This window comes from Sturnus vulgaris, chromosome 5 (genome assembly GCF_052056855.1).
Source record: "Sturnus vulgaris isolate bStuVul1 chromosome 5, bStuVul1.hap1, whole genome shotgun sequence".
Classification (NCBI taxonomy): Eukaryota; Metazoa; Chordata; class Aves; order Passeriformes; family Sturnidae; genus Sturnus; species Sturnus vulgaris.
Window position 1 is genome coordinate 15181154 of NC_142247.1, and position 25896 is coordinate 15207049.

The window sequence follows — 25896 nt, forward strand, 5'->3', positions numbered from 1 at the left end:
ATGTGAAGCAAGACTTGTTGTCAGGTAGTGATACAAACATTGAAGTTGGATGGAGCAACTTGCCTGAGGCACCGGGGCTTTGATGTGGAGAAGGAAAGGGATTGTAGGATGCCTTAGTGCATGTCGGAGTAAAAAAAGCAAAGTCAGTCTGGATATTCATCTGAAGCCTTCCAAGTCTTGAGAAAGACTTGACCTTTCTGTTGGAGGTATTTTGGACAAGTTGGCGATTTAGTCTGTAATACTTGATTTGAAAGAGCATCAAAATGTTTTCATCTGGCTCTAAGATTTTTTCATTGCCATTGCTTTTTAATCTTTGTTTTTCCTCTGTTGAGTGGAAGAGAAACTGCAACTGACACATCTCAAAATTCTTTATTTTCTCTTTAAAGAAGCAGGTTTATATGTTGTGTGTTTTATTACTTAGTCTTTGATCCCTTTTATCCTGCAAAGTTCAAGCATTCAAATATTTTTCAACTTCCTCCTATCACTAGAACACTTCTCGAGTTGTGGCAGCCTCTCATCAGAAGGGCCCACACCAGTAATGGAGCTACTCAAAGGGTAGTGAATTCCTATCTAAGATCTGCCACTGTAAGCCATGTTCCATGAAAGCACTAGAGAATTTGGACAGTCAGAAGCCACTGAAACAAGTCATGTGTCACTAAAGAACTACTGGCAAATGGATTTAAATTCATTGTGGTTCAAGCAACTTTGCTACATTTTGATGTGATGAAATACTTAGCCAGGCAGGAGACTCAGCTGCATCATTCAGACATTTCTGGAGATTTTTAACCTGTTTTTTGCAGTGTAGGATAACTTTTAAATCAGAACATAAAAAATCCTTAAATATTTGGCGAGATATGAAGATTAATATTTTGAGATGACAATGCACGAGTTATAATTTAGTTACTTTGGATATACCAAAAGGTCAGGCAAAATCTTTTCTTCCTTTTCCAACTCTTCTGTACCAACAAAAACTTCAGTGGTGCTGCTTGTAGATAAGTAATAGGTAAGGAATCTGCAGTATTTAAGTGTAATTTGACAGCAATTGTGCTTTGCCTTATATATTATTACTGGCACTGAATGGGAAGCAGGTGTTGGAGTTTTCACTGAATCAGTGTAGCAGTTTCAGGTTTTTATTTTCATATGGTGCAAAACGCTTGTTTAATTGAAACGATCATCTTAAATGGGTAACTTAATATAGACAGTCTGAAAATACACAATAAAAAAAGCTAGAGCAACGTTCTTAAAAGAAGTCATTTTGTTGTATATTTGCATTTTGTTGTACATTCGTGAGAGGGAGCAGATGGATAAAATAGTGGGTAACAGCCTAAATAGCATAGTGAGGAGTGGAGGACAGAGAGCTGTGATAGTAGTACAGAAAGGTTCTGAATACAGTGAATTTACTGAATGGTAACTGTGATGGTGTGTAGTGAGTGCTGCCTTAACAAAAGACAGCTGGGTTTCCCCAGAAGATTCACATAATTGTCCCTGTGGGGAACAAAGCACTGAGCTGTGTGTGCTGTACAGCACGAAACTGAGTCACCAGCAGGAGTGCTCAGCATTTAACTGATGTGATGGAAGACAACATAGAGGAGGCAATTATGTAACCAGAAGAAAAAAAGGATTTTATTTTCCTAGCATTGAAAGTTTGTATTCTGACAAAAGCTAGACTGAAATTGTGATCCAGCTTGCTTCAGCTACTTTAGGATTTCTTGTATCAATGAACTGCTGTCAGTCCTCATAAATTGCTATGGAAAATCGTATACACACTTCAATTTTCTCCTGTTTTACATGGTTCTGTGGACCAGCTGCAGGCAATTTAAAAGGGCCGATGCACCAGTGTTCAGAACCACAGAGGCTTAGTAATTTTTGTTTCACTTTTGAAAGGCAGCTTATTCTTAGACTCCCCAGTTTCATGAGGTAGGAATGGGAGAAAGAAGAACCAGCAGCTTTTAAAATTAATGAAACAGTGGTTGCCATGACAACCCAATTCATCTGAGATCCTATAATACAGACATTCCAAATAAATCAAATTCTTCTCATCTTTAAAAATTCATTGTTTTCCTAAATTGTTTTTTTTTTTTGGAACAGTTTATGGTGACTAATGACCTTTCCTGAATACTGCATAGTTGGAATACATCGGCAGTAAATTTAATTATTTTGCTCTCACTTTTTGTAATGCTAACAGAAAGAATTACTGCCAGACTGCCCATTTTCCTTTGTCCCAAAAGATTTTATACTTTGAATGTACAATATGATTTCAATTTGGGCATAAATGCAAAACTGGATTAAAAATGCTTCTCAGAAGACTACTCTTCTGTGGGGCTGATTTTTTTTTTTAGAATGAAATACAATATCAAGCAGAACTTAAAAAAAAACTGTTTAAATTTTGGCATTAACCGATAAATTTTAAAAATGTTTATTTGACATATCAAGAAGTAATTAAAGAAATATCCTATGCCAGAATTGTCAAGCCAGTTTAAATTAGTGAATATGAAAGTGCATTCCCAGAGCTGAAGGAAGTTTTAGAATTCAAAAAAAGCATCATAATGCACCAATATTGAAATTAAATTAGGCCTTGTGGAGCTAAAATAATTGGTAACATAATGGAATAATTGCAGCTTGTAAAATGAAGATCGAGAATCATCTATCTGTGCCACTATGAAACAGTTACATTAACACCATAAACACATGCATGTGTTTAGACATTATTGTCAAATTTGTTTATTGCATCATGTGACCTTTATATTTGTAGGAAATGTGCTCTCAGTGGACAAAGTAAGTCATGCAAGCATAGAATCAAATTAGGAGATTCAAGCAATTATTACTACATTTCTCCTTTCTGCCGTTACAGGGTAAGTAGATTTACTATGATTTAATTTTGTATAGTGGTTATTTAGCTACTTTTTCCATACCTCTATACAAATTTACATTAACCACCATTATTTTTATGAGTTTAGATCACTTCTGTGTGTAACTTCTTTACATATATTCGATACATCCAGCAAGGACTGTTGAAGCAGCAAGATGGTGAGTATAAAAAAATTGTATTTGACCTACATAAAGAGACATTTGCATAGTGCCTGTTCCTAAAAGGTCCTCTCAGTGCAACAAAGTTGCTAGCTGTGACCTGACATTACAGGTTATCAGTTTATAGTCATTATTGTAATTTTGAGAATGGGATGATATTTCACTCTCCAATACTGTATTTTTTTAAAACAACGAATTATAATGCATTGGTTTTCAGTCCGTTTAAAAACCTCTTCTACATAAGAAATGTTAAAACAAAATCTAACTAGAGGAGTTAGACACAGTTTTTCCACACAGTATCAAAAATCAAATCTTTGTCCCAGAATATGGAGGTAGTTTGGATACAAAAAACTTAAGTTTGGTTTGATCTGGGCCATTTTTCCTTTAGCTTGGTGTTTTGTGTAGTGGCAATTGAGATAGCTGTTCTTGTCAGACTGTTTTTTCAGGAGGAGCTTGCAAGAAAGACAATATTTTGGCTTAAATTGCAAAATGTAAACAGATAACCTTTTATATATGCAGAAAACCTGTAATCATTCATCTGAGTGCAGCTGAGAAATGAGATCATTGCAGTGGCATGGCCAAATCTTGATTAGGGCTCTGATTATAAATGTAAGGCTTGATCACCCTCCATCCCAAAAGAGAAATGTGTTTTTTACTGCCATTGCTTCAGGCTGTGGCTTGTGGGGGGTTCCCTACCTTTGTTACCCAGTTGCTTTGGTCATGTCAGAATGACCAAACAGCTGCTTATTTAAACTGTGTCTGCACAGTAATTCAGAAATTTGCTTATCTGTGCTATGTGGTTCCAATATGTCCATATAAAAGAAGATGTTTGTGAAAACATATTCACAGTGCACCTAATTACTTAATTCTGGAATTCAAAAAATACTGCATGTCGGTGGTGCAGTTTTGTTGTTTTGTCTTCATTTTCAAGACCATTTATTACCTGTTTATCACTATAAAAGGAACAGAAGATGATTTGACTGTGTTTAAACTGCGCACAATTGATTTAATTGTATTTCCAGTCCAGGTAAAGAAATATTGCCAAACAGCTTTCAGTCCAAAATTTTTTTTAAACAGGTCATATCACTCAGGCTCCCAGAAATAGTAAGCATAGTTAGTGGAAAAAGTGTCATTAGCACTATGTCAGTAGTAAATTAATATCTTTGCTTTCAGTGTGAAAATGTAAATTTTTTTAATTCAGTTGCATTTTTGAAAGTAAAGTAAAACAGTTAAACATTGTAATATTTATGGATGTCTGTGCATTTCATTATTCCAGTTTTCAAGTCTCTGTGGATTTGCTTCATCAAGAATTTGGCTAGAATTAGCCCTGCTTTGCTACCTCACCTATAGTCATCTCTTCCTGATGTTTCCAAATTTCAAGAGCTCAGGATTTTAGCTACACCCAAATATTTCTAACCTGAAGTACTCCTGAGGTGATAGATAGACTTACTTACAAAAAATAATGCTGTTAATTTTCAATGTTAAAGGGTCATGGAATTCACCAGAAATTCAGCTATTTCCTATACTTAATTATGTTCATAAAACCTTCAGATGGTGGTAATTTTTACTGATTTACTAATATCACTGAAGATCTTGAAAATCGTTATTTAAGTTTTAATATGGTTTGTAGTTAAAAGGCTTTTACTTTGACCAAAAGGACCTGTGAAGTTTCAACTAAAAATTGTTTAATTTGCTATTGAGATAAAAAACTTAATGGATTTTTAAAATTCATATAAAACACTCAATGTTATCAGATTGATGTATTCTTCTCAAGAAGTTTGTAAAAAGAAAGTTTGGTGTTTCAGCTCAGTTGCCATTTTAACCACTAGAACATAGAATTTGCATTTTTAGCTTTATATAAGGATTTCAACATTACATTCACAAAAATGTAGGCACTCATCATAATTGTCTGTTTAATGTGCTGCGTGCATTTCTACTAATGCGCCACATAATTTTTAAGACAGAGGTCACTTTTACAAAAGTGTTTTTTGAACTGTGGTAGGGAAGACCTCGTGCTTGTTGTTCAGGTTAATGATATTTGTAGACATTCTACATCAGGATCTTGACTGCCCCATGATTTTGATTTGTATTGCTGTGACATCTAGAAGCATAAGCTGTGCATTAAGCTTACCACATTTAGGAAGATACAGATGAAATAAGAAAAAAGGGTCTCGTCTACCCAGTTTATTTTTGCTAGCAGATCAATGTACAAAAAAAGGGGAGCAAGAAAGATTATAAATGTCATAATTATAAAAAAAATTACAGATTATTTGATGAAACAATTCTTGTTCAACAAGCTTTACTTTTTTCTTTTGGAGTCACTTAGTTTCACAGAAAATGAGCCAAGGGGCAGGGAAGCTTAAATAAGAAACTGCAATTAATTGAAGCTGAAAAGAAGTACTGATATAGTTCTGTTCTCCATTTTAAAGAAATCTAAAATCTGAAGAATTTTTCTTAGAACTCTCATTTAGAATGTTTAGAATATGCACTTGAACAAATTTTGTCACAACCAACACAATTAGTCTTTACATGCTAATGCTGGTTTTATCAGATGTTTGTTATGAAGTTCCTCTAAACAAATGTAGAGTAAGGCAGCCTCAATACATCAGTTGAAAAAAAAAGTGAATTTGGTATATTTAATGATATTTCTGTCTTTTTTAGTGGATCAGATGTTCTGGGAAGTTATGCAGCTGAGACGAGAGATGTCACTAGCAAAACTTGGCTATTACAAAGAAGAGCTCTAAAACTTTTTACTCTTGCGCGTGCATGAACTTCATTGAATATGCATAACTAAAATTGCTGAACCTTTTTTTGTCACTTGATATTTATTTCCACAAAGTGGGTCCAAGATCTTTCTCCATTTGCAGATGGCACTAAGAAGTACTGTGATTGTTTTAAACTGACCTATGCTGTATATGCGTACATATAACACTTAGTTGAACAAATGTGGTAAACACTTGCAGGTGTATTAGTGATTGTAATTTACATTTAAAAACAAGACTTCTGATTAAAGTGTTAATCTGAAACAGTCTCTGTCTTCTGTTCTTTGTGATGCAGAATGATGTGAACCTCCCCAGTAGGACACTTCAAAATGTAAAACTGATTTTACGGAGAGTGAATAAATGCCTGGTATTTTTTTCAGTGTAGTGTTTAGGTGCACTTATGTAGCTCTCTATGTATATATGCCAGTACAGTTAACAGACATCTGGGAGAACTTGGAATTGTTTGCATTGCTGCTTTTCTATACTTGTAATTTTTAAAAATATGTATGTAAGAAGAGAAACACATATAGTGTAGAGTCACAGCACAATAAACCTGAGTCTTTTCACTAAGGAAAGGTGCTTCTCAAATATGAAGGAACAATAAAATTATCTCGTTTTCTCTTTGGTTAGAAATCTATTCTGACCCCTATATGACTGCTGAAACCTTTCTCATTCCCTCTAATTTTCTTTCACTAGAATTTTTTCATTTCTTTAAATTAGATCTTTCTCCCACTCTTCTGGGATTTCCAGTTTTCAGTGTCTTATACATCATTTGCCCTATGGTTGTTCTTGAAACTGGGGAATTTCTGTTATGTGATTTCATTAACATGCTGATGATAATTTCCATATAATGTTACAATTTGTGTGTATGAAAAAAATGGTGTCAGAGAACCCCAAAAAAGGATCCTTGCCTCTTAAGAGATGCTTTTTCTGTTGCATTTCCTTGGCACTTGAAGTTCAAGTGATCATTTTTTTCCTGAGCATTGTCTCAGCTGAAAGCAGACAGTTGAGGATATTAGAAGGAATATGGTTGTGGGTATACAGTAGACTTGCCTTTTTGGAAAAAACATTGGATCTCAGTCCTGATAACTGTTCATTAGTTGCACACAAGGTTAAAACTTTGACAGGTAAACTGACTAGAAGATGAGCTTATACAGTTGGTTTTTTAAGAAGAAGCATCTCAGTGGGTACAGATCTCTTTGCTGAACAAAACCAACGCTATTCATCACTGTCTTGCTGCAGTGTACTCAGTTTTCAGAGAAGTCAATAGAATGAGCGGTGAAATTTAATACCATGCTTGTGCTGCTTGTATATACGTGAAAACACTTTGCAAATGTTGGCTTTGATGGACATTTCAATGTTGAGGTAAAAGCAAACAACTGAACCTAGGTATTATTAGTAATGGAATATGTATGTCCAACCTGGGCTATTTTATTAATGAGGGAATACTTGCTGTTGTACAAACCTGGAATAATTCTACTAGCAGTTGTTAAAGGATTCTTTATCCATTCAATAATGCTAAGGAAGTCTGACTTGACTCACTCTTAGAAAACAAGCTGTATTTATTGGTATTAATGTTTTATGTTTGGCTTATAAATGTTTCCTAAATACTTGTTAATCCTTAGTTTAGATAATGAGAACTGTTTCCATTATTAGCTAACAGTAAGCAAATAGTAGCAAGTAGCTGGTGCTGTTCTGACTTAATACCTTTACAACAACAATATCCTGTTGCTCATTTAAGCAGAGAAAGGGATCCTTCTTATACATGGTAGTATCCAAAATGTATTATGCGAGGTGATTTTCTTGTATAAAGATGTACCCCATGTAGTGCATTTCAGTAGTAACAACTGTTGGGCTCAATTGTATCAACATCTTGTAAATTGACTGACTTCCATCTTCATGTCCCTACTCCAAAATTCTGTTTTTCATATGAGCTATTTATCATTAGAAACCTGTGTCACTGTGAGTGCCTGAGGCTTGTAAAAATTGGTCAACAGCTACTTGTCTGGTGGATCTAATTACTTTCAAAAACATCCTGATTCCAGACGTCATTGGCACTTCTGTCCATAACCAAATGCCTTTTTTAGTTGTCTACTCAAAACATTTGAGTATTTTTCTCCTGTTTGCTTAGTGGTGACAGAATGGGCAGTTTTCAGTGTTTAAAGCTGGACTAAAAGAAAGTGAAGTAGCATTTGGTGCTAGCCTTAAAAGAGCTTTGTTCCATGTTCTGCTTTCCCATGTGCTTTCCAATGTTAACTTAGACAAACAGGCTAATGTGTGTTTTAGTTTTGTCAATAATAGTAACAACATAGAAGTTCTATGATGGCTTTGCTCTTTTTGCTTTGTGATGGCTTTGCTCTTGCATTTTTGATTACTCTTGCTTTCATTGGTATTACTAACTGCTTTCATCGGTAGTGCTAATTACATGACCTGTGTGAAAGTACAAAGACAAGATAAGTAATTTTTATTGCCGCATTTTTGCGCATGTGTAATTAGTACTGGGACCAAAGGTCCTTAAAACGAGAACATTAGACTTACTGGATGGCTAGAACCCACATCATCTTGCCTCAAAAGCCTTGTTAGATTCTCATTTAAGTGTAGTTTAAATCCTTTATGTAAAGCCTAAGTATAACCCTGACTCTAGTTATGGAGGAATGAAATCAGCTGGGACAAAGCATTGAAACCTTTGACAAAACCGTGGTGTGTTCCTTGGCATGTTTGTAATAATCTGGAAGAGAGTGCATTTGTCCCAGCAGGAGTTCTTCAAGTAGTAGGAAAGCAAAACACTTCTCCTGGGTTTTCATGGATGTGGTGGGAGAAAATGAGGCCTTGCAGCAGTTCTTTGAAGGTAAGACTAGTTTCAAGAGAAGCATTAACAATTTTTGGTGGTAGCAAAACCAGTAATTGTTGGGGGTAATTGAGGAGGAAAGGAGGAAGAAAAAGTGCTCTGAAACCCAAAGCTGTATTTACACTAAGAAGACAATATCAGAATAAAGTATTACAAATAGTACAGATGTACTGCAGTGCTTTTTTTCTTTGTGATTTGGCCAGAGTACCAAAAGAGAAGGCAGTTCCATCAAAGCCTGCAGTATGGGTGAAGTAATTGCATTGAAGAAAAACTGGGAAATGACTGAGGACTCATTGCTACGTAACACTTCTGAAATGTTAGTGATTTTCATGTGGTTAGAGATCTCACTTGCTTCTCAGTTCTAGCATGTCGGGTAAAGAGGCTTTTCTTTCCACTAACGTTCTTCTGAAATGGCCTGATTCTGATTGTTAAAGTGGTTATTGTGTTGTTATCCTCAGGACCTTCTGAGGAGTTAAGCTTGGATATTTTTGTCTTTTGGCTGGGATCATCTGTCCTGTATTTTTCTCCAAGATATTTTCTATTCAAGCTGGTCCAGTTAGTTTCATCACTTTCTCTTAATTTAGAATTCACTTCCTGATAGATTCCATAATAAAACTGCATTTTTTAGACTCTGATAATATGTTCAAAGGCTTTTTACTTTTATATTTATTTACTAGGTATTTTCTTTTCCTTCTTCCCGTTTGCACTTTGCTTTTTGTTTTCTTGTTAATACATAACTGTTCTATTCTAAGCTGCTTTTGTTGTATTTGTTTTCCATCTATTACCTATGCAGGTATTCACTGATTTCAGAGTAACTTGGGAAACTGTCTTTTCTGTTGTGGTTTTCTTTCTGCCCTTCTTAGCCTGGGTGAGAAGTGGCAGCTGTAACTTTTAATTTCAAACTAGGACGTGAAAAAATTGATCAAGGAAATACATTTAAGCCATGAAATTTAAATTGGTGAGCTACAATCTGGGGCTGTTAGCCAGCAAATATGTTGTGTATAAATGGTAGGAAATTCATACCATGTTCCATAAGTTCAGTTGAAAGGCTAACAAACATTCTTGCGTTTGCTTTCAGCAGCATAATACTTGTTATTTTTTTTTAACTGCTGCATTACATAGCTGTTAAAGTAGTGTTGAATATGAATTATATTAAAAGCACGTTTTTTAGGAGTCCTCTTGGAAAACATAACTTTCTAGGGAGTATGGGTTAGATTCTGTTGACTTTTGTGACAATGATACTTTGATGCTAGAAGGTGCAGTAGGGATTTTAGCTGTATGAGCTCTTTAACGAGAATTACTGTTTTAAATTACATAATTATTACTTCAACTCTTTTTAAAAGATCTTTTGGTAGTCTGTGCCAGTGTGAGGGGGAGAAGCCCTGTTGATTCCTTTAAATTACAGGAAAAACGAAACGCCTTGGGATGTCATGTCCCTTCCATAATGCGTGGTTCTGCTGTGTTCCATTAGAATGGAACAAAGGTCTGCTAAGGCCATAAGGCATGCAGTGATGCTGATAGATGGCTGAATTTCATTATCTGGACACACATGTGTCAAGTCTGCAAGAGCTAATCACTCATTCAGCGTGGAGTAGGCTCTCTTACTGTTATAGAGAGCAAGCTGAAGTGAAGAGGTGGTTAGCCCTCTTTTCAAGCAGTGGTTACATTTACTGAGCACAAAGCCAGTTCTAAGTAGTGGCATCTCTGCAGCTTAGCACTACAGCTTGTGGGCTGGCTTTGTAATACCTCAATGAGGCAAAATCTCATGAAGCAAGAGTCATGAATTGCTAGTGTTGATTTGGTGATCCCTGTGATTAGTTGTAGCAGTGTTAGAACCTTGTTTTTTCAAGGCTATGAAAAAACTGGATCTTGCAATATCAAGTGGAGAAGGGTGTAATTGAGTGGTTCCTCAGTGGTTTAGTTTTGGCTTACAAACGTATCAGCTGGCATTTAATGAATTTATGGATCTGCTTTGTAAGATTATTTGAAATTAATGAACAAAAAGAGTCACCTGTGCCGTGTGCTGTAGTTCCTTGCAGTGCATGTTTGTTTTGATGCTCACTAGTAAGACAAAGTTGCATCTGCAGTATTGAGAGGGGAGAGTCTGAAACAGGATTTTTTTTTCCCAAGGAAAGTGAGATAATGTTTATTTTCCTGGCAATCACTTCTTTGAATAGTTAATAGACCTTTTGGATTAGATATGACTCTGGGATTTGACCTTGGCTTTTTCTCATTCAAGTAAATGGCTTTTGTCTTGTGTAGCCGAGTTCTCATTTTTTTCTGTTTCATTTCACTTGCACATTAGCAATTTCATCTTTGATGCAGGATTTTTCCTATTATTTCTGTTGAAATGAATAATTATAATTAAAACATTTTGAATTTTAGAGTCAATAAGTTCCTATTTGTCAAGGGAAGTTCAGAGCTCCTGATAAGCTCTTCCGCCTGTGTGTGGCAGAACAGTCTGTTCTTGCTGATGTTATCAATGGGTTGAGAGAGCTGGTAGAAGGTCGGCCTAGTTGCACTGTTGAACTCGGTCTTCTCTGTTGTAAGGTACTTTGAGATGTCTGAAATGCATGTGTTTTGTCTGTGCTGTCTGTGATCTAAAAAAATCTCTTCCTTAATGGAATCATCACCTCTGTATAGTCATGATTCTGCATGGGTAACATGGAATATAGATTAGAGTTTGTGGTAAATAATGAAACCACTGAAGAAACATGCCTTTAAAATACGAAACAAACCCCAGAGGTGCCTCATACCATTTTAAGGATGAGAGCTTGAAACAAGAATAAAAGATGAGATGAAAAATATAAAAATATCGATGGTAAGATTTGTTTCTATAAAAAGGTTACCTTGGGGAAAAAAAAGTCTATCTTAACCCAAACTCACTCCTTACAATTTGGAGTAACAGGTCTTCCTGAAATTGAATAACCTAGGCTGTGATAGCTCCTGGCTGGCTACAGCTGATTTATACTTAAAACCCTGTAGCTCTGCAGCTTGTGTCAATGACAACCAGTCCATTCCAGTCAAAACGAGCTGGACATCTGTGCACAATTTAAATAAACCAGTCCTTAAGAGTCCTTTAGCCTGAAAGAAGAGCCTATAAGCCCCATAAGTAATATTTACCTTAGTGTAAGTCAATGAGGTTCAGCTGGGCTTTCCATTGAGCCTGTATAGTGGAGCTCATAAAGTCCTGAAGCTTCTTTTTGTTAAAAAAAAGGACTTATGGTAAAGTGTCTCTAGATGGAAATCAGTTATTAATTCTCAAGCAGAAACATATCTGTCAAGTTGGAAGGCTTTGTAGCACACATGAATTTGTTCAACAAACGTTACTGAACACTGACCATGTTCTCTGTGCTGTTTTTACACCTTGAGCTGTGTGTAAGGATTATTTCCTGTGTAAAGTAGCTGATATTTTAACACTGATCTTACTACAGATATGTTGATTTGACAGGAGCTTCCTGGCATCCTCTTCTAATGTCAGGAAATTATTAGTTTAGTATTGATTTTTAGTCAATACTATTTCCCTGTCCCCCATCCTTCACTTTCCATTTAGATACCACTGAAAAGGAGGCAGCTGATTCAAATGCAGAGATACATAAGGCTACATGAAAGTGTTGGGAGAATTGGTCAAGGTAGGTTTTTCAGGAATTGAGACTTGGTCACAGGACCATAGGGTCAAGCTGAGGAGCCAGGTGATGAGAGCCTCCTGTCTGGAGGAAAGAAGGGAATGTCTGCCAAAGGATAACTGCCAAATTAAGAGGCTGGGGTCATATATAGTTGTATGCAGCCTGTGACTGCAGTGTGTGTTCTGCAAACATCTGTGTGTGAACACCGTGCCATGCCACTGCCTTGTCCTTTCACCTTCATCTGTTTGTTGGGTAGCTGGTAGTCCTCTGCAGAGTGACACCAAGGTTGAACGGGTCACTCAGTGCAGACTCTCCCTGACATGTCTGGGCACATTGCAGTGTGAACTATGAACTGCAAGCAGAGCACAAGCTGATGATTGAGGCTGCTGACTCCACATATCCTGCAGCAGCTCTTAGCAAGGCACCTGGTTCTGTGCAGGAAGCTGTGTTCACAGAGCCTCACCGCAGGGCTTGTCCTGCCAGATAAACGAAGTTCTCTGCTCTTACAAGCATGTAACATCCAGGTGAGTGACTGTCTTGCATACTGCCCATATCTGTTAAGTACTTACTGTGATTAAATGCCTGTGAAGTGAATGACACCATTTACAATAAATTTGCATATGATCCAGCAAGTCCTCCTCTGCTGAAACAGATGCCAGTGTAAGCACGTGATGCCACTGACCTGGAAAATGCATTAACAAAGTTGACTTCTACAGGGCAGCAAAATGTGCCCACTCTTCCATGCACTTGCGTCACAAACATTCATTAATGGTGGCCTGTCTTCCTGGTGTGCTTCCTTCCTCTCTCAGCATTGCTTATTCTTCCATTCTCCTCCTCCCTGTTTAGCTGTTCATGCAAAGTGGACAGATTAAGAAGTGATAGAGATTTCTGTTATCATCACTTAGCAACAGAGCTGATCTCTGAACTGTGGGATGTCCATTTGAAAGGCCTTGTCCATGTTGGATTTAGAGCTGTATTCTTTGATTCAATGGAGCCTGTCCCTGATCTTAGTCAAAATAAAGGATTCTTGGTTGTGTGGTACAGGAAAAACATTTTGTATTTGATTTCTGGCCTCAAGTTAGTAATGAAATTATATTATCCTGCATGAGGGTTTGGTGGTTTGAACAGGAAGAACAGGTGGGGTAAAAGAAGGAGAAGGTGATTGAATAATTTTTCTGTGGACGTCATTAGTAAAAGAAGGGTTTGTAATTCAAGGTAGGAGAACCCTACATTCAAACATGAAGAATGAAAAGATGGGAATCCAACAGGCTTGAGGAAGGCTGTTAAGGAAAGCCAGGCTCTTTTGCACTCTCCATCTGGTTTTGCAAATTGATCTGCTGCTGCTTCCAGAATTTGTGTGTTCCAGTTTTGCTGAGATAAGCTAGTGGGCTGCACCTATTGAATCTGCTCTCTGGTGTGTGTGGGATAGGGTTATGTACAACATCAATGCATTGAGATGTGAGGATCTATCAGTAGCACACCTTTAAGTTGCTATCCCCCAGTGAAAGGCAGTCAAAATTATGTCTGAAGCACCAACAAGTAAACAATACCTAGATTAATCTATGATCACAAAGCAATTTGGGAAATGTTTATTAGCAATGTGGATTTATTTGTTAAGACAGACACATGAGGGAATCCTGTGCAAGGTGGTGGATTTTTAGCTTCTGCTTGCATGAATGTTCTTTCTAAACTCTGGATCAAGAAGGAATGGTATCAGACAAAGACATCAGAAAAGGAACCGAAGATATTTTAGGATAAGTGTCCTATGCAAGGTAGTTCAGTGAGAAGACAGCAAATGCACCAAAGGCACTACTCCTCGGCTCAGAGGCAGCGATGAACCTTTTGTGTTTTCACTCGCTGCTGCCGAGCTGAGGGCACATGGTTGGTGTCTGACTCTAGGGCTGAGCCTCACAGCTCTGCATGTGTGGGCTGGTCCATTTTATCATGTGTGAAGTGGGACAGAGGCACTTGCAGCTCAAGCAGGAATATCAAGGTCCTTATCTTGTTTGCATTCTGACTGGCCACACCTGTATTTATGGAAGGCTGGGTAAGGTGGGGAGCCTGCAGACTAGGGCTGCTTGGCTGGGTTTTTTAATGAGTGCCTGTTGACTTTCTATGAAAGTTGTCGTGAATTCCGGAAACTTTATAATCATAAAATCTGCTTATAGCCTTCAGTTACTAAGCAACAAAGGACAAAGTACTGCACCTTTCTATTTGATAATACATTTAAAATGTTAGTGGGCTGGGTTTTTTAGGCAGAATAAAAGGAAGCCACCAATCAAAAAAGTTTTACTTTACTAGGTTTTTTTTAACTCAGATGGTGCATTTTTAAATGGAGTTTTAAAGCAGAAACTCACTTGCAGTACTTGTGAGTACTAATGCACCAAGTGGATCTGTATAAAACAACCTTGTCTGAGCTTCAACCCAACAGCTGTTTAGACCTCAGTGTAAAAGAGTTGGAAATTATCTTCAAAACCCCTTTTCTCAGTTGCAGACTGAGGTCCTTCATCCTCCTGCTGTAATAATTCCCTGAAGCCTTAATGCCATGCATTCAGTGGTGTTTGCCCAATGCTGCACTGTCATCTGCCATGCTTCTGCATGTTGTTCATTGCTCTGCATTTCTCATCATTCTTTTCCAGAGTGACTAAACCAGAAGCATAACCCATTTGTTACACGTGAGACGGGACAGATTTGGTTTTCCTTTGTGTAGGACCATTGGCAGCATCACTTATTCTGAAACACCGACAATTCCCTCTGAATTTTTGTCTCTTTTACTTTTAACCTTAGGGCAAGATGTCCATGGAGCCTTGGAAAATCCCATGGTGGATACAAGCCTGTTGGAAGAATTTATTAGTAGTGACATAGAGTTTGGAACTTTGTAAGTATTATAGCAACATATACTTCCTCTCCTTAGCCACAGCTCTTGAAGTGTTATAATTGGTGCCATGAAAAAATCTGAGTTTCAAGAGGATTGTGGCTCTCTTGGCATTGTTTCTTGAAGCTGCATAGGAAGACTTAAAAAAATGAACTACAGCCAGTAATGGAAATATGGTTGCCTTCTTACTCAACAGAACAAATGATAATGAAGTCTGAGTTGATTCACAACTATTGAGCTAATGGTGACATTAAATGCAGAGCTGTTACTTTAACATTCCTGTAAGTGCTGATTTACTGTTTATGTACAGAATAAGTGATAAAAGTGAGACTACTGTATAATAAATTGAGAGAATAATGGAAGTCTCCCAGTTTTAAGGAAGCAGAACTACTGTTTTTACCCTAATACTTAGTTCAGAACAGAAACTGTTCATCAGTCTCTTTTGAGAGTAACTTTAAAACTATCAAAAGATACATAGTGCAAAGGCTTATAGTCGAGGGTGGAAAATTAGTATAGATCTATCAAAGACCTTAACCCTAAATCTTTCATCAAGACAACTGTCAGACGGATGTTGTTCAAGGCAAAATACTATTAATAAATAGACTGACACTTGCACTTGCCAAGAAGCAGAGCAAGAAGGGCTGTTTTAAAAATAATTAAACATGGAATTTTTCATTTTAGACAGACTCAGCTGCACATGTTTACTTAAAGTGGGCCAAATAGGCTCCTACCTGCTCTAAATAATGAATTGATTCTCCTTACCCACACTATAAAAGTAGAGTAAAGAAAGAGAAGGTTGTATTTAAATACCCATAACCTTTATTGTTAGAGTGACTAAATGTGTTTTAGATTAACAAGATTATTGAACTCCTGTATAACAACATTAAAATATTATTTTGCTTTTGTGCTAAAAACCCCAGAAATGTAAATGTGTATATATATGCTATTATGTAAATTAAGTAAGTTAGATATTATAGTTACAGTACTACAAAGTACTTACATGCAAGAAAACCATCTCTAAAACTATTATGAGTTTGGAGGCTGAATAGGATTTTACACTGCTGCAGTTCTATTTCATTATTTATGGCATTAAGAAAATTTACTGAATCATTAGATCTGTACAGGTCAAATTATTAAGCAATTGTATGTGGTGCAGAAAATTTGTGCATAAGCAGAATAGAATCTCATAAAGGAATATTTCAAAATACGTCAAGGAGAAAAATATTAAAAGCCCCCATATAAACATATCAAATGTAGAACTTCATAATGTTATGTGCAATGAAAAGGGTGCTGTTACCATCAAGGTCTTGGGTGAGCCCTGAAATTTCCATTAAAGATCATCTTGCATCAGAAAGGCCATCAGCATTGCATCTATTCTTCTCTTACACCACGTGAGGCACCGTGTGATTTCCTCATCTTTTTCCACAGTTTCTCCTTCCACATTATCAGTGAAATGAGAAAAAGGTTGGCCAGGTCTTTTGCTAAGTAGGCATTTCTTTGATATACTATGTAATTGAGATTTCATTGATATATTAGGTTTGTAATGTAGAATCATTTAAACTACAGATTATTTTCTTTTCCTTCAAAAAGCACAGTATCAGTTTCAGTAAAGTTCTGACTTGGAGATATATCCCGACTACCTCTGTTCTTCATAAATACTTTCTCCTAGAAAGTGTCTGTCTCTCTATTTTACTGAAATAATCTACGTTAAAGCAGAAATCAGGTACCCAAGGCAACATTTGAAGCCAGATTATGAACTGAATATGCAGAAGGGAAGTTTTAGACTTATGTATGTATCTTTTAAAATTTTACAAAGCACAATTGGAATTCATTATATATGGATCAAGTGTCCCACAGGAAAAGAATAAAAGAAATATTTATTAACTATTCAAAGTAGAAAACAAAGTTTAGAGTGTAGTTATGGTATTTAAAAGCATCAGAGAACCTATTTTGAAGGTAATTAAAGAATATTCTAATGTGGAATTTTTAAAAGTTTTTTTAAAGAGGAGCCATGTGGTTGAAGCTAACTCAAAATGCAGATTGTGGATGTGGCATGTTAGAAGACCAGTAGCAGTATCATTAAGAAATGCACAAGCCCATGTCAAAAGTAGTTAAGTTGTAACCAAAAATGAAACTGGTTTCCTTAATGCTATCCAAACTCAGAAATGCAAAACCTGAAGTGGAAACCATAGAGTGAAAATTTTCCACTGATGCTTGAAAATATTTGCTCTGTGTGTGTATGAATGTGTCTTTTATGCATATAAGGGTGTCTCTTTAATGAATTTTATTTTATTCAGCTTCTGTAAGAACACTCAGCTTTGGTAAAGGAGGCACGTCTCTTTAGACTTCTGTCATCCTTCCTCTGCTGCAGTATTTTTAGCATAACATGCATTTAAGACTTGTGTTTCAGATCAGGCTTCAGCGCAGTGTTTGAGCTGACAATTCATAAGAATACCTGAAAGGATTAAGAATCCGTTTCTTGAAGCTCCATCTATTCCAAATGTAACAGAGGAACCCTTTGTAGCTCCTTTAAATGGCAGTGAGATGGCATAGGATTTTCTCTTCCTTAAGAGAGATGAAGATGCCACAGATCCTTAACCTTTACTGTAGAGAGAATGGGGCTTAAATCCCTTGTGTGCTGTATGTTGAGAGTCACTGGTGTGCCTGGAGGTAACTGAAGAGCCACTCTTGGGAAGGAGGATTGAAGTCAGCAGGTTGTGAAGGGGGGATTTGAGTGAGAAGGGATGGGATTCAGGCCTTCCTGCATAGCAGAGAGCCACAGGAGATGGTCTGATGAAGTGTAGGTGGCATTGCTGCTGTGAGAAGGGGCAGCAAACATGGTGGGCAATGCTTCCTGAAGAACCTTGTCAGTAACCTGGTGGTCCCCCTGCACTTGCTTTCAGCATTGGTGGTTGTTGTCCTCCATGTCTTGTTCCAGTGGAAATTAAAATATCTTTTTCATCCCTAGGCAAAGCCAGTTGCCAGACTCCCCACCAGACTCTGGATCAGAACCATGTTCTCCACCACAGCTACAAAGTAGGTGACATGAATTTGGCCTCTCCCAAGCTTGTAGGAAGATCTCCAGCTCCTCTTCCTTATTCTTATTTTCTTATCTGTTTATTTCCCTCAGCCCCATGGTGTGATGCTCTGCGGCCCAGTGGGCTGCAGCCTCCATTCCCGTGCCCATCTGTCGTGGCACCCAGCAAGCTTCCCTGTGGGTTCATGGAGACTTTCTCTGACCCCAGTGCCATGGGCTATCCTTGCACCATCTCCCAAGGCTGCTGCCTGAAGACAGGAAATGCTGTGACTCCATGGAATCATTCTACATCCTCCAGCTGTTTGGGTTTTAATTACTCATACTTCCAGCCTAGTGCATCTCAGATTTCTGGGTAAATGATAAAGCTTTTATGCAAAGAGTGAGACATGCAAAAACCAGGAGAACTGGCTTAAGAATCGTTCTAAGTCCCTGGGGGTGTAGGATTTTCCACAGGATGGCAGTGTTTAGCCATTTTTGAGACACTTGTGGTTGAGGTTTCTTTAAAACCTCTTGATTGATGTTTAGATTGGAAGTACGAATGCATTTCAATTTTTAAAACAATAGAAGGCTAATGAGAAATCAACAGGTTTTCATAACTGGATTATAAAAATATTGAGGTGTTTTGCAATGCATGTTGTAGAGATTTGTGCATCAGGATCTTGTAGGTGTTCTAGCAAATGACATAAGAGAAAAGGAATTATCATATCTATGTGAGCAAGTGAAGCAGTAATCATATACTGTTTGCCATATTAACCCACTAATGTGTTCTGGATGCTCAAATATTTAAAATATTCTGGTATTCTAACATTCACTGGTAAAAAGTAAAATTAATCAAGATAAAAGCTGTGATTTTAATGCAAAGGTCAAGAAAATAAACCCCTGCCACTTATGCACTGTGTAAATTTTTTAAATGGGAACAACTTCTTTATTCATGTGACATTAAAAAAAAGTTTTGGGAGAAAAAAATTGGATAATTCAGTTTTAAAAACCTACCAACAATCTCCTCCCTTAGCAAATCAGAATTTGGATGACAATGTGGTTAAAATGAGATAAGAGGTATCTGGGTGTTCTTTTGTTATGATTCTGTAATATCTATATTTAAACTTATAAATGAGTAATGCAACATGTGTTTTTACAGAAGTATTTCTGCAGCATCAAGCAAAAAAAGGAAGCTCTCCCAGTTACTAGAAGATGGGATTGATTCTCCAGTGCAGTCTCAGGATTCCAGACAAGGTGAGCAAGTGTGAAGAGGAAATTTAATGTTTTATGCCATAGACAAGTGAATACTTGAGAAGCACAGCTCCTGCTGACTCAGATAAGGTAATGGTATTAATGGTCTGTACTCTACTACTCGGTTTGGAGGAATTTACCTGTTTGGAAAACCAGGATTTATTTACATTTGGCAAAGAGAGAAGAGCATTAGAGGTTCATGTTTCCTGAGGCTTTTCTGGATAGAATACTCTGCCCTTTTCCATATGGGAACCTCCACTACAGAGATGGTAGTATATTTTGATACTTTGTTTGGCACTAACTTGACTGGGCAAAGAAACCATTTTGGGTCAGCTGAACAGGGAAGGGCAAAGAGATTGCCATTTCCCATTATCTCCTCAAATGTGTATTTTTTTTCTACAAAGTGTATACATAATCAAGCTTGGTAAAAGCTGTGTATTCTTTCCTGCCCCTTGCCCATATTGGTTTGTTTCATTGTTTTATCAAGATAAAAAGAATAACCTTATACCAATTGATCCAAAAAACCTTATCAGGCTTGTACCTGAGATGAACCAGCTTCTGTGAAGTGTGAGGCTCTCTGAATGAACAGCTTTTAATGGCCAGTTTGCCTGAGGAATTTTATCCACGTCTGTTAGTGAAAAAACTGAGTTGCTTGCTTGTTGTTTCTTCAGAGTAAATTATTTCTCAGCATTAAATTGATCTTTTAGAACACTTTTAAAGATTAGCAACTGGATTTAGTAAGTTGCTCTTCCTTTTATATCTTTTGTTTAATCAGTGTTTCTTGATTGGGACTAGTCCTCTAAGTCAATCACTGCTGAAAAAAGAAGACAAGCAGACACTTCTGTATCTGAAATTGCTATTGCTGTTTTTAATACTGGAAGATACAGCTTTGAAATAAGCTTTCTTTGGGTGTCATCCTTAATAAAATCTCACTGATACGTGCATTGGAAAAAGAACATACAAGGGTGAAAATGGCATGGGGATAATTTAGAAGTGAGATGTGAATTTCTTTATTGTGATGTTTTTCTATCTATCTGTCTATCTATCTATCTTATCTATCTATCTATCTTTGCTGTGTGTCAGAAGTGGGGACTTGCAAATGGAGCTTGGGCCTGAAGTGATTCTGAAGGCTCTGTCTTACTGTGCTGTCACTGGCTATGGATAGATCTTGGTTATATGCTCAATGACAAATTTCCTCCTATCCTTACTGCATTCTGTTTATCTGTCTCTCTTATCACATTCTCTTCTGTCTTCATGAAATGTATAATATCTCAGAGAATTGGAGTTGACCCTGTCTGTCAAAGAATTCTCTAATGTATGGGCAGAAAACAGTAAGGAGATAACTGGATGTAGTGGTGAATATGCTTGCTATTGGAAAACTCTGCCTCCTGTAGTATATTCTTCAATTGAAACATGTAGTAGAGGGAATGGGAAAGAAATGTAATTATTTTGCTTAATTGCTTCTTGCAGTGTTGCAGATATGCAGTAGAATTCTTAACTTTCCTTCTTCCCCCCCCCCTTCCCCAAAGGAAACTATTCATCCTTTTGGAGAGAATAAAAAATAGGAAGTGCTACATGTGTACTATTTTGCAAATCAGGAAAGCTGAAAAATTTATTTTCGAAGAGCAAGAGAATATAACACAATCTTGTGGAATAACTGCAAAGGATAATCACATTTAAATATATATGCAATGCACTTGTGTTTTGTATGTATGTGCATTTATGTAAATATATTTATAAAAATGTCTATGCAGGACTTTTGGCTAGTCCCAAAAGAAATAACTGAATTATCACTATCTCTCTACAGCAACTGTAAAAGCCTATGCTGCTGAAATGCAAGAATATGACAGTGATGGACAAAATGCAGCTTTAGAAAAATGCTGTCAAGCTCTTACATGGCAACTATATCAAACTTCTCAGTGGAGCAGCTTATTTGGCTCAAATTATGAAGAACTGTAAGCACTGGTGTTTGCACTTGAAAAAAAACCTGGTTTCTTCTGTTTTTTTGGTTTTTTGGGTTTTTTTATCTGTTGTTATAGTTTTGTATGAATAAATGATACATTTGACATCCCTTTTTCTTATTGGAAATAAGAACAGAGAAGGAAGTATAAGAGGTTTGATGATATGAACTTGAAGTTGTATCAGATAAGCTGAATTTGAAACGCTGGTAGAAGTTAATGCCAGATTTTCTGATTTCCCTTCAGGGATTTAGGAGCAAAAGAAAAGTGAGTTAACATACCTGGTAACTTTTGTTTATTTTGTCAAATGCATTGGGACAAGTAATTACTAAGTGTATGGCACCCTTCTCTCTAGTGGTCTAAAACATTAAAGGAAAACATTAGAAGTTACCAATATTACTTCTGGGCTCATACAACTTAATAATTATAGACATGTGTTTGTGACATGCAACTGGTTATTCAAAGATTTAGAGTTTTCCCGTGTTAATCAAATGGTATTTTTTTTTTTGCCACATGATCTGGAAAAGATCATTCCAAGTTCACTTTACATCCCTAATTTTCTCCATTCTAATATTGAGCATATGAACCCTTTTAACAAATTATCTGTTTTCTACAGCATCTGATTAATTCTTCAGAATTGGTGCAAAAAACTTAACATTGTCTACATGGAACTTACATAGCACAGTAAATTTTAATGCTCCTCTCGCCCAACCTGCCAAAACATCTCATGGGAGTTGGGTGCATATCAGTGTCACTGCTGGACACTGATATCCCCTGTTTGCACACAGGGGATAGGGGCATTACACATCTTACTATGTCCTGTACAGCCCTTCCCCTCAGGTGTTGATTGGCATGACGAGAGAGCAGACCTTTACACTCCTTGGGAGCTGGATAGACCCAGAAACCTCCAGCTGAATTTGTGATATGAGTATTCACTCTAAATGCAAGTGGCTTCCAATTCCTGTTGCACTTTCAGTCAATGACTGCATGAGGTCTGTGTGCTGATGGTGGGAGATTGCTCTCCTGCCACTACCCAGTTACTTGTTGCTTCCCATATGCCTAAAATTAAGGTTCCAGACACATTTATTTTTGAACAAAGCCTATGTGATGCTGAGCAATAAAGTACCCAATACACTCTGTTGCCATTACTGTGGGAGGGGATTGAGGTGTTACTTGCAGAGGAAGTCAGTATTACTTTTAAGTGAGGTCAATGGCAGTGCTCTTGTTCCAATATGCACTGTAATTTCATCACATTGCACAGATTTTCTAAGTAGTGATCCTGTATTCTGTCGGTCTCAAAACACTGACATGCTTCTAATTACTTAGTGTGGAGGGATCGATCCCATGCCTTTAGATTGCTGCCCTCATTCGAGGGGTATTTCTCAGGTTAATTTTTAAAAATTTTATTCATACAGTACTTGAACATCTTAGTTATTTCATTTTCACAACAAAAATGCTGTTAGCCAAGGTAGGTTTGTTAGAAAAGGTTACTCTGCCATTAATTCTGCCCTTCATTGTGTCTGCTTGGCACATTCTTGGCCCTTGTCTGATACTGGTGGTGCTCTGTCCAAAGATGTCTGAAGACTTAAATTCTGAATAGAAGGAGGAATTTAAAGCATATTTCTAGTAGGGATACTTTTGTGACAGGGATATCTGTTGCTACCTAAAAGCTATTCCAAATTTTGCTGTCCTGCTTGGTAAGACTTATTCTTTGTGCACTAAGAACAAAATATATGTTATTCTTATTTACTATAAATGATATACTCAGAAAATTTTAATATGAAATTGCTCTTTGGGAGCTATTGTTCCAAACACTGCAACTGGGAGACGTGGCCATTTGTAATTTTGCTTCTCAAGCTGCTTGCCTGTGTGTAGGCAAATAGTCTGAAATTGCATTAAGAATATCAGCTAATGAACTTGCTGACACCTAAATATGAAAAACTACTTATTTCCCTACTATGAAGTATACAAATTTCCTATACAAATAAATAACTAAATAACTAAATAACCTATAGTAGGAAAAAACTGAGTAAGTTTTACTTCTTGATAATGATGGTTTGAGGAGATGGTAGAACCTTTGTTATAATTTTAAATATAAAGTAACACATGACTTGGTAGGTTTGAAGTACTTACAAAGTAGTTTTCTCTTTATTCTCTGTCCCAGGTAATCAATAGTTGTTGAATAGTTGTTTGAAATGGGACTTCTGTTCATAATTTATAAAACAATAATAAAATCTGTATGTTTCCTATGAAGTCTGTACATTTTGATTTTTCCAACTAATAATGGAAGAGTAATGAAAATCCATCTTCAGTAATTGTGTTAATGAGATAGAATCATACAAGTTTATCAAACTTTCATTAACAAGAAAATCCAATGTCTATATAAGGGAACCTTGCCGTCTAGTTCTGTTATTTTAGAATTATCCATCAGTTAAATCAGAAGGACTGAAAACATTGTTGGGATGGTGAGTTCACTATCTCTAATAGAAAGATCTTTTGATACCTTTCCATATTTACTGTGAATCATAGAGACAGAATACTCTTGCTCTTTGGGTGACAAATTGCTCTTTCAAGAAATAAAATAGAGTTGCTATAGCTGGAGTAGGAAGGACAGCTTATAGTCAGGCTGGAGGGTTGGTACCCATAGCTTTTCTTTTAGCTGAAGTAAAGCCTTATTGGAGTCCCAGTAGCTTCTGCAGAAGCACTTGCTGTGGGAATTTGTGAACAAAGTGGGGAAGGAGTCCTGCTGGCTTGTTAGCTCATTGTTGTCTGCAGCAGTGTTATAATGAATGATTGAATACACTAAAAGGTGGGTTTGTGTTCTTAGGTGCACAGAGTTCCTTTATATCAGATTTGTAAGTGAGGATTATATAAGCCTTTCAACCTCTGGTTTTCAAACGTTTCAGACTAGAATTAGAGGAAATTTTATACGTGTTTTCATTTTCACATCTTTGTCTGTCTGAGAAGAAAATACTGGTAGAACTGGTGATTGTAACAATGTATTTTTAGTCCAGTTTTGTCACTAAAAATCAGATGGATCTTTGGAGCACATTAAAAAAAATAGGAGCTCAAGATGTCATTCAAGTATGTCAGCACTTAAAGTTGCTATTCCTTCTCCTTGTTTTTGTAGACCTGCTGTAGGATATCACATTGTCACAGATAAAGGATTTAATTTTTCAACAGCAGATGATGCCTTTGTGTGCCAAAAGAAGAATCATTTCCAAATCACAGTTCATATTAGAATCACTGGACATCCGAAATATGTCAAAACTCAGCAGGGGAGGAAACCAATAGAAAAGTTTTACTTGAAAGTTTATGGAATTAAGGCAAGTGTGTCTCCTCTTTGAGATTATTACTTTTCATTATCCATGTAATGAGATAAACAATTGAACTTTTTTTTTGACCAAGAACATGGAACTACCTTGTGTAGATTCTATTCTCATGTTGCATATCTGCATTTATGCTTGGGCATGGAATGAGCCAATAAAAGCCTGGATTCAGAAAGCCATTTTTTCTTTTAAATTAATGCACTTACTTTCCTTTGGGTTTTTTTTTTTTTCTCTTTCAAATTACATCTGCCAAAAGACTAGGGTCTTCAGATTATATTATCAATTATCAGTTGATCAGGAGTCAGCTTCTGTATTAATTTCTATGTTATCCCTTTAGAAACGAGTGCATTTTCACTATTTTATTTGCCTATAAATGTATATTTCGATTTTTATGTGTTTGAAAATTTAATATTCTTGTCATTTTTGAAAATTATTTTTGTTTTATAGGCGGAAACTCCAAATCAAACAATTGCTATTGAACAATCTCAATCAGATCGAAGCAAAAAGACTTTTCATCCTGTTAAGTAAGATTTTTGAGAAAATTATTCCATTTTGTTTCAATTTGTATAATTGGTTTGAAATATTAAGTAGTTGTTTCTTGAAATCTTACAGTAGCTCTAAGCTAGTTTTTGGATTTTTATCCAGATTTCATTGTGGTTGTACACATAGAATCACAGTAGTGGTCACACTTCATTAAGGAAAATGATCAATAACTTTACAGATGTGTTAAGTATATCTATCCAAAATATTTATATTCAGCTAGAAACACTCCTTTATGTTGCGTAGAGCTGTATGGCAGATGCATTTCCAATCTTAAAAAAGTGTCAATGTTCCTGTTCTATATGGGCATGAAATACATTTATAGTGCTTTTTAAGGAGGAGTGCCTCTGCTAGAAACACACACATCTTTCTGGAGCTCTGCCATTCTTCAGCATTTAACTCACTGGCAGAATCAATGTTTGCTCTTCTGGCATAAGTTTCCTATGTTGGAGCTGGTCTGTTCTCTATAAATAATTAAATAAGATTTATAATACAAAGAGAGAAGACAGTGTCAAGTTGGACAGGACAGTGTTGTGATAAAGGCTGCACTGTATTATCACCTAAATTGAACTTTGAGCTTAGAATAAAAGCTTGATTTTCACTAAAATTACCTCTCTCATGACATTTTTCTTCCTTTTGTGTACTGACAAATAGATGCTGTGTG

At 36.6% G+C, this 25896-nt stretch overlaps 2 protein-coding genes across 6 annotated transcripts in view; both read left to right on the forward strand.

Moving 5' to 3' along the window:
* Positions 1-6053, forward strand: part of RAB3IP (RAB3A interacting protein) — a 31711-nt gene extending 25658 nt beyond the window's left edge. For both annotated transcript variants that reach the window (XM_014879655.2, XM_014879646.2), the window contains 3 exons: positions 2753-2852; positions 2958-3027; positions 5689-6053. In XM_014879655.2, the coding sequence (XP_014735141.1) occupies positions 2753-2852; positions 2958-3027; positions 5689-5771 (253 nt within the window). In that variant the 3' untranslated portion in view covers positions 5772-6053. The remainder of the gene's footprint in view (positions 1-2752; positions 2853-2957; positions 3028-5688) is intronic.
* A 154-nt stretch (positions 6054-6207) lies between these two features.
* The window catches only part of MYRFL (myelin regulatory factor like), a 42101-nt gene continuing 22412 nt past the window's right edge, over positions 6208-25896 (forward strand). For 2 of the 4 annotated variants that reach the window (XM_088164939.1, XM_088164941.1), the window contains exons 1-7: positions 6208-15141; positions 18107-18174; positions 18269-18527; positions 19314-19408; positions 21213-21360; positions 24494-24689; positions 25140-25216. In XM_088164939.1, coding sequence (XP_088021065.1) covers positions 15083-15141; positions 18107-18174; positions 18269-18527; positions 19314-19408; positions 21213-21360; positions 24494-24689; positions 25140-25216 — 902 coding nt within the window. In that variant the 5' untranslated portion in view covers positions 6208-15082. The remainder of the gene's footprint in view (positions 15142-18106; positions 18175-18268; positions 18528-19313; positions 19409-21212; positions 21361-24493; positions 24690-25139; positions 25217-25896) is intronic. The other 2 variants (XM_088164940.1, XM_088164942.1) reach the window with 1 other exon arrangement.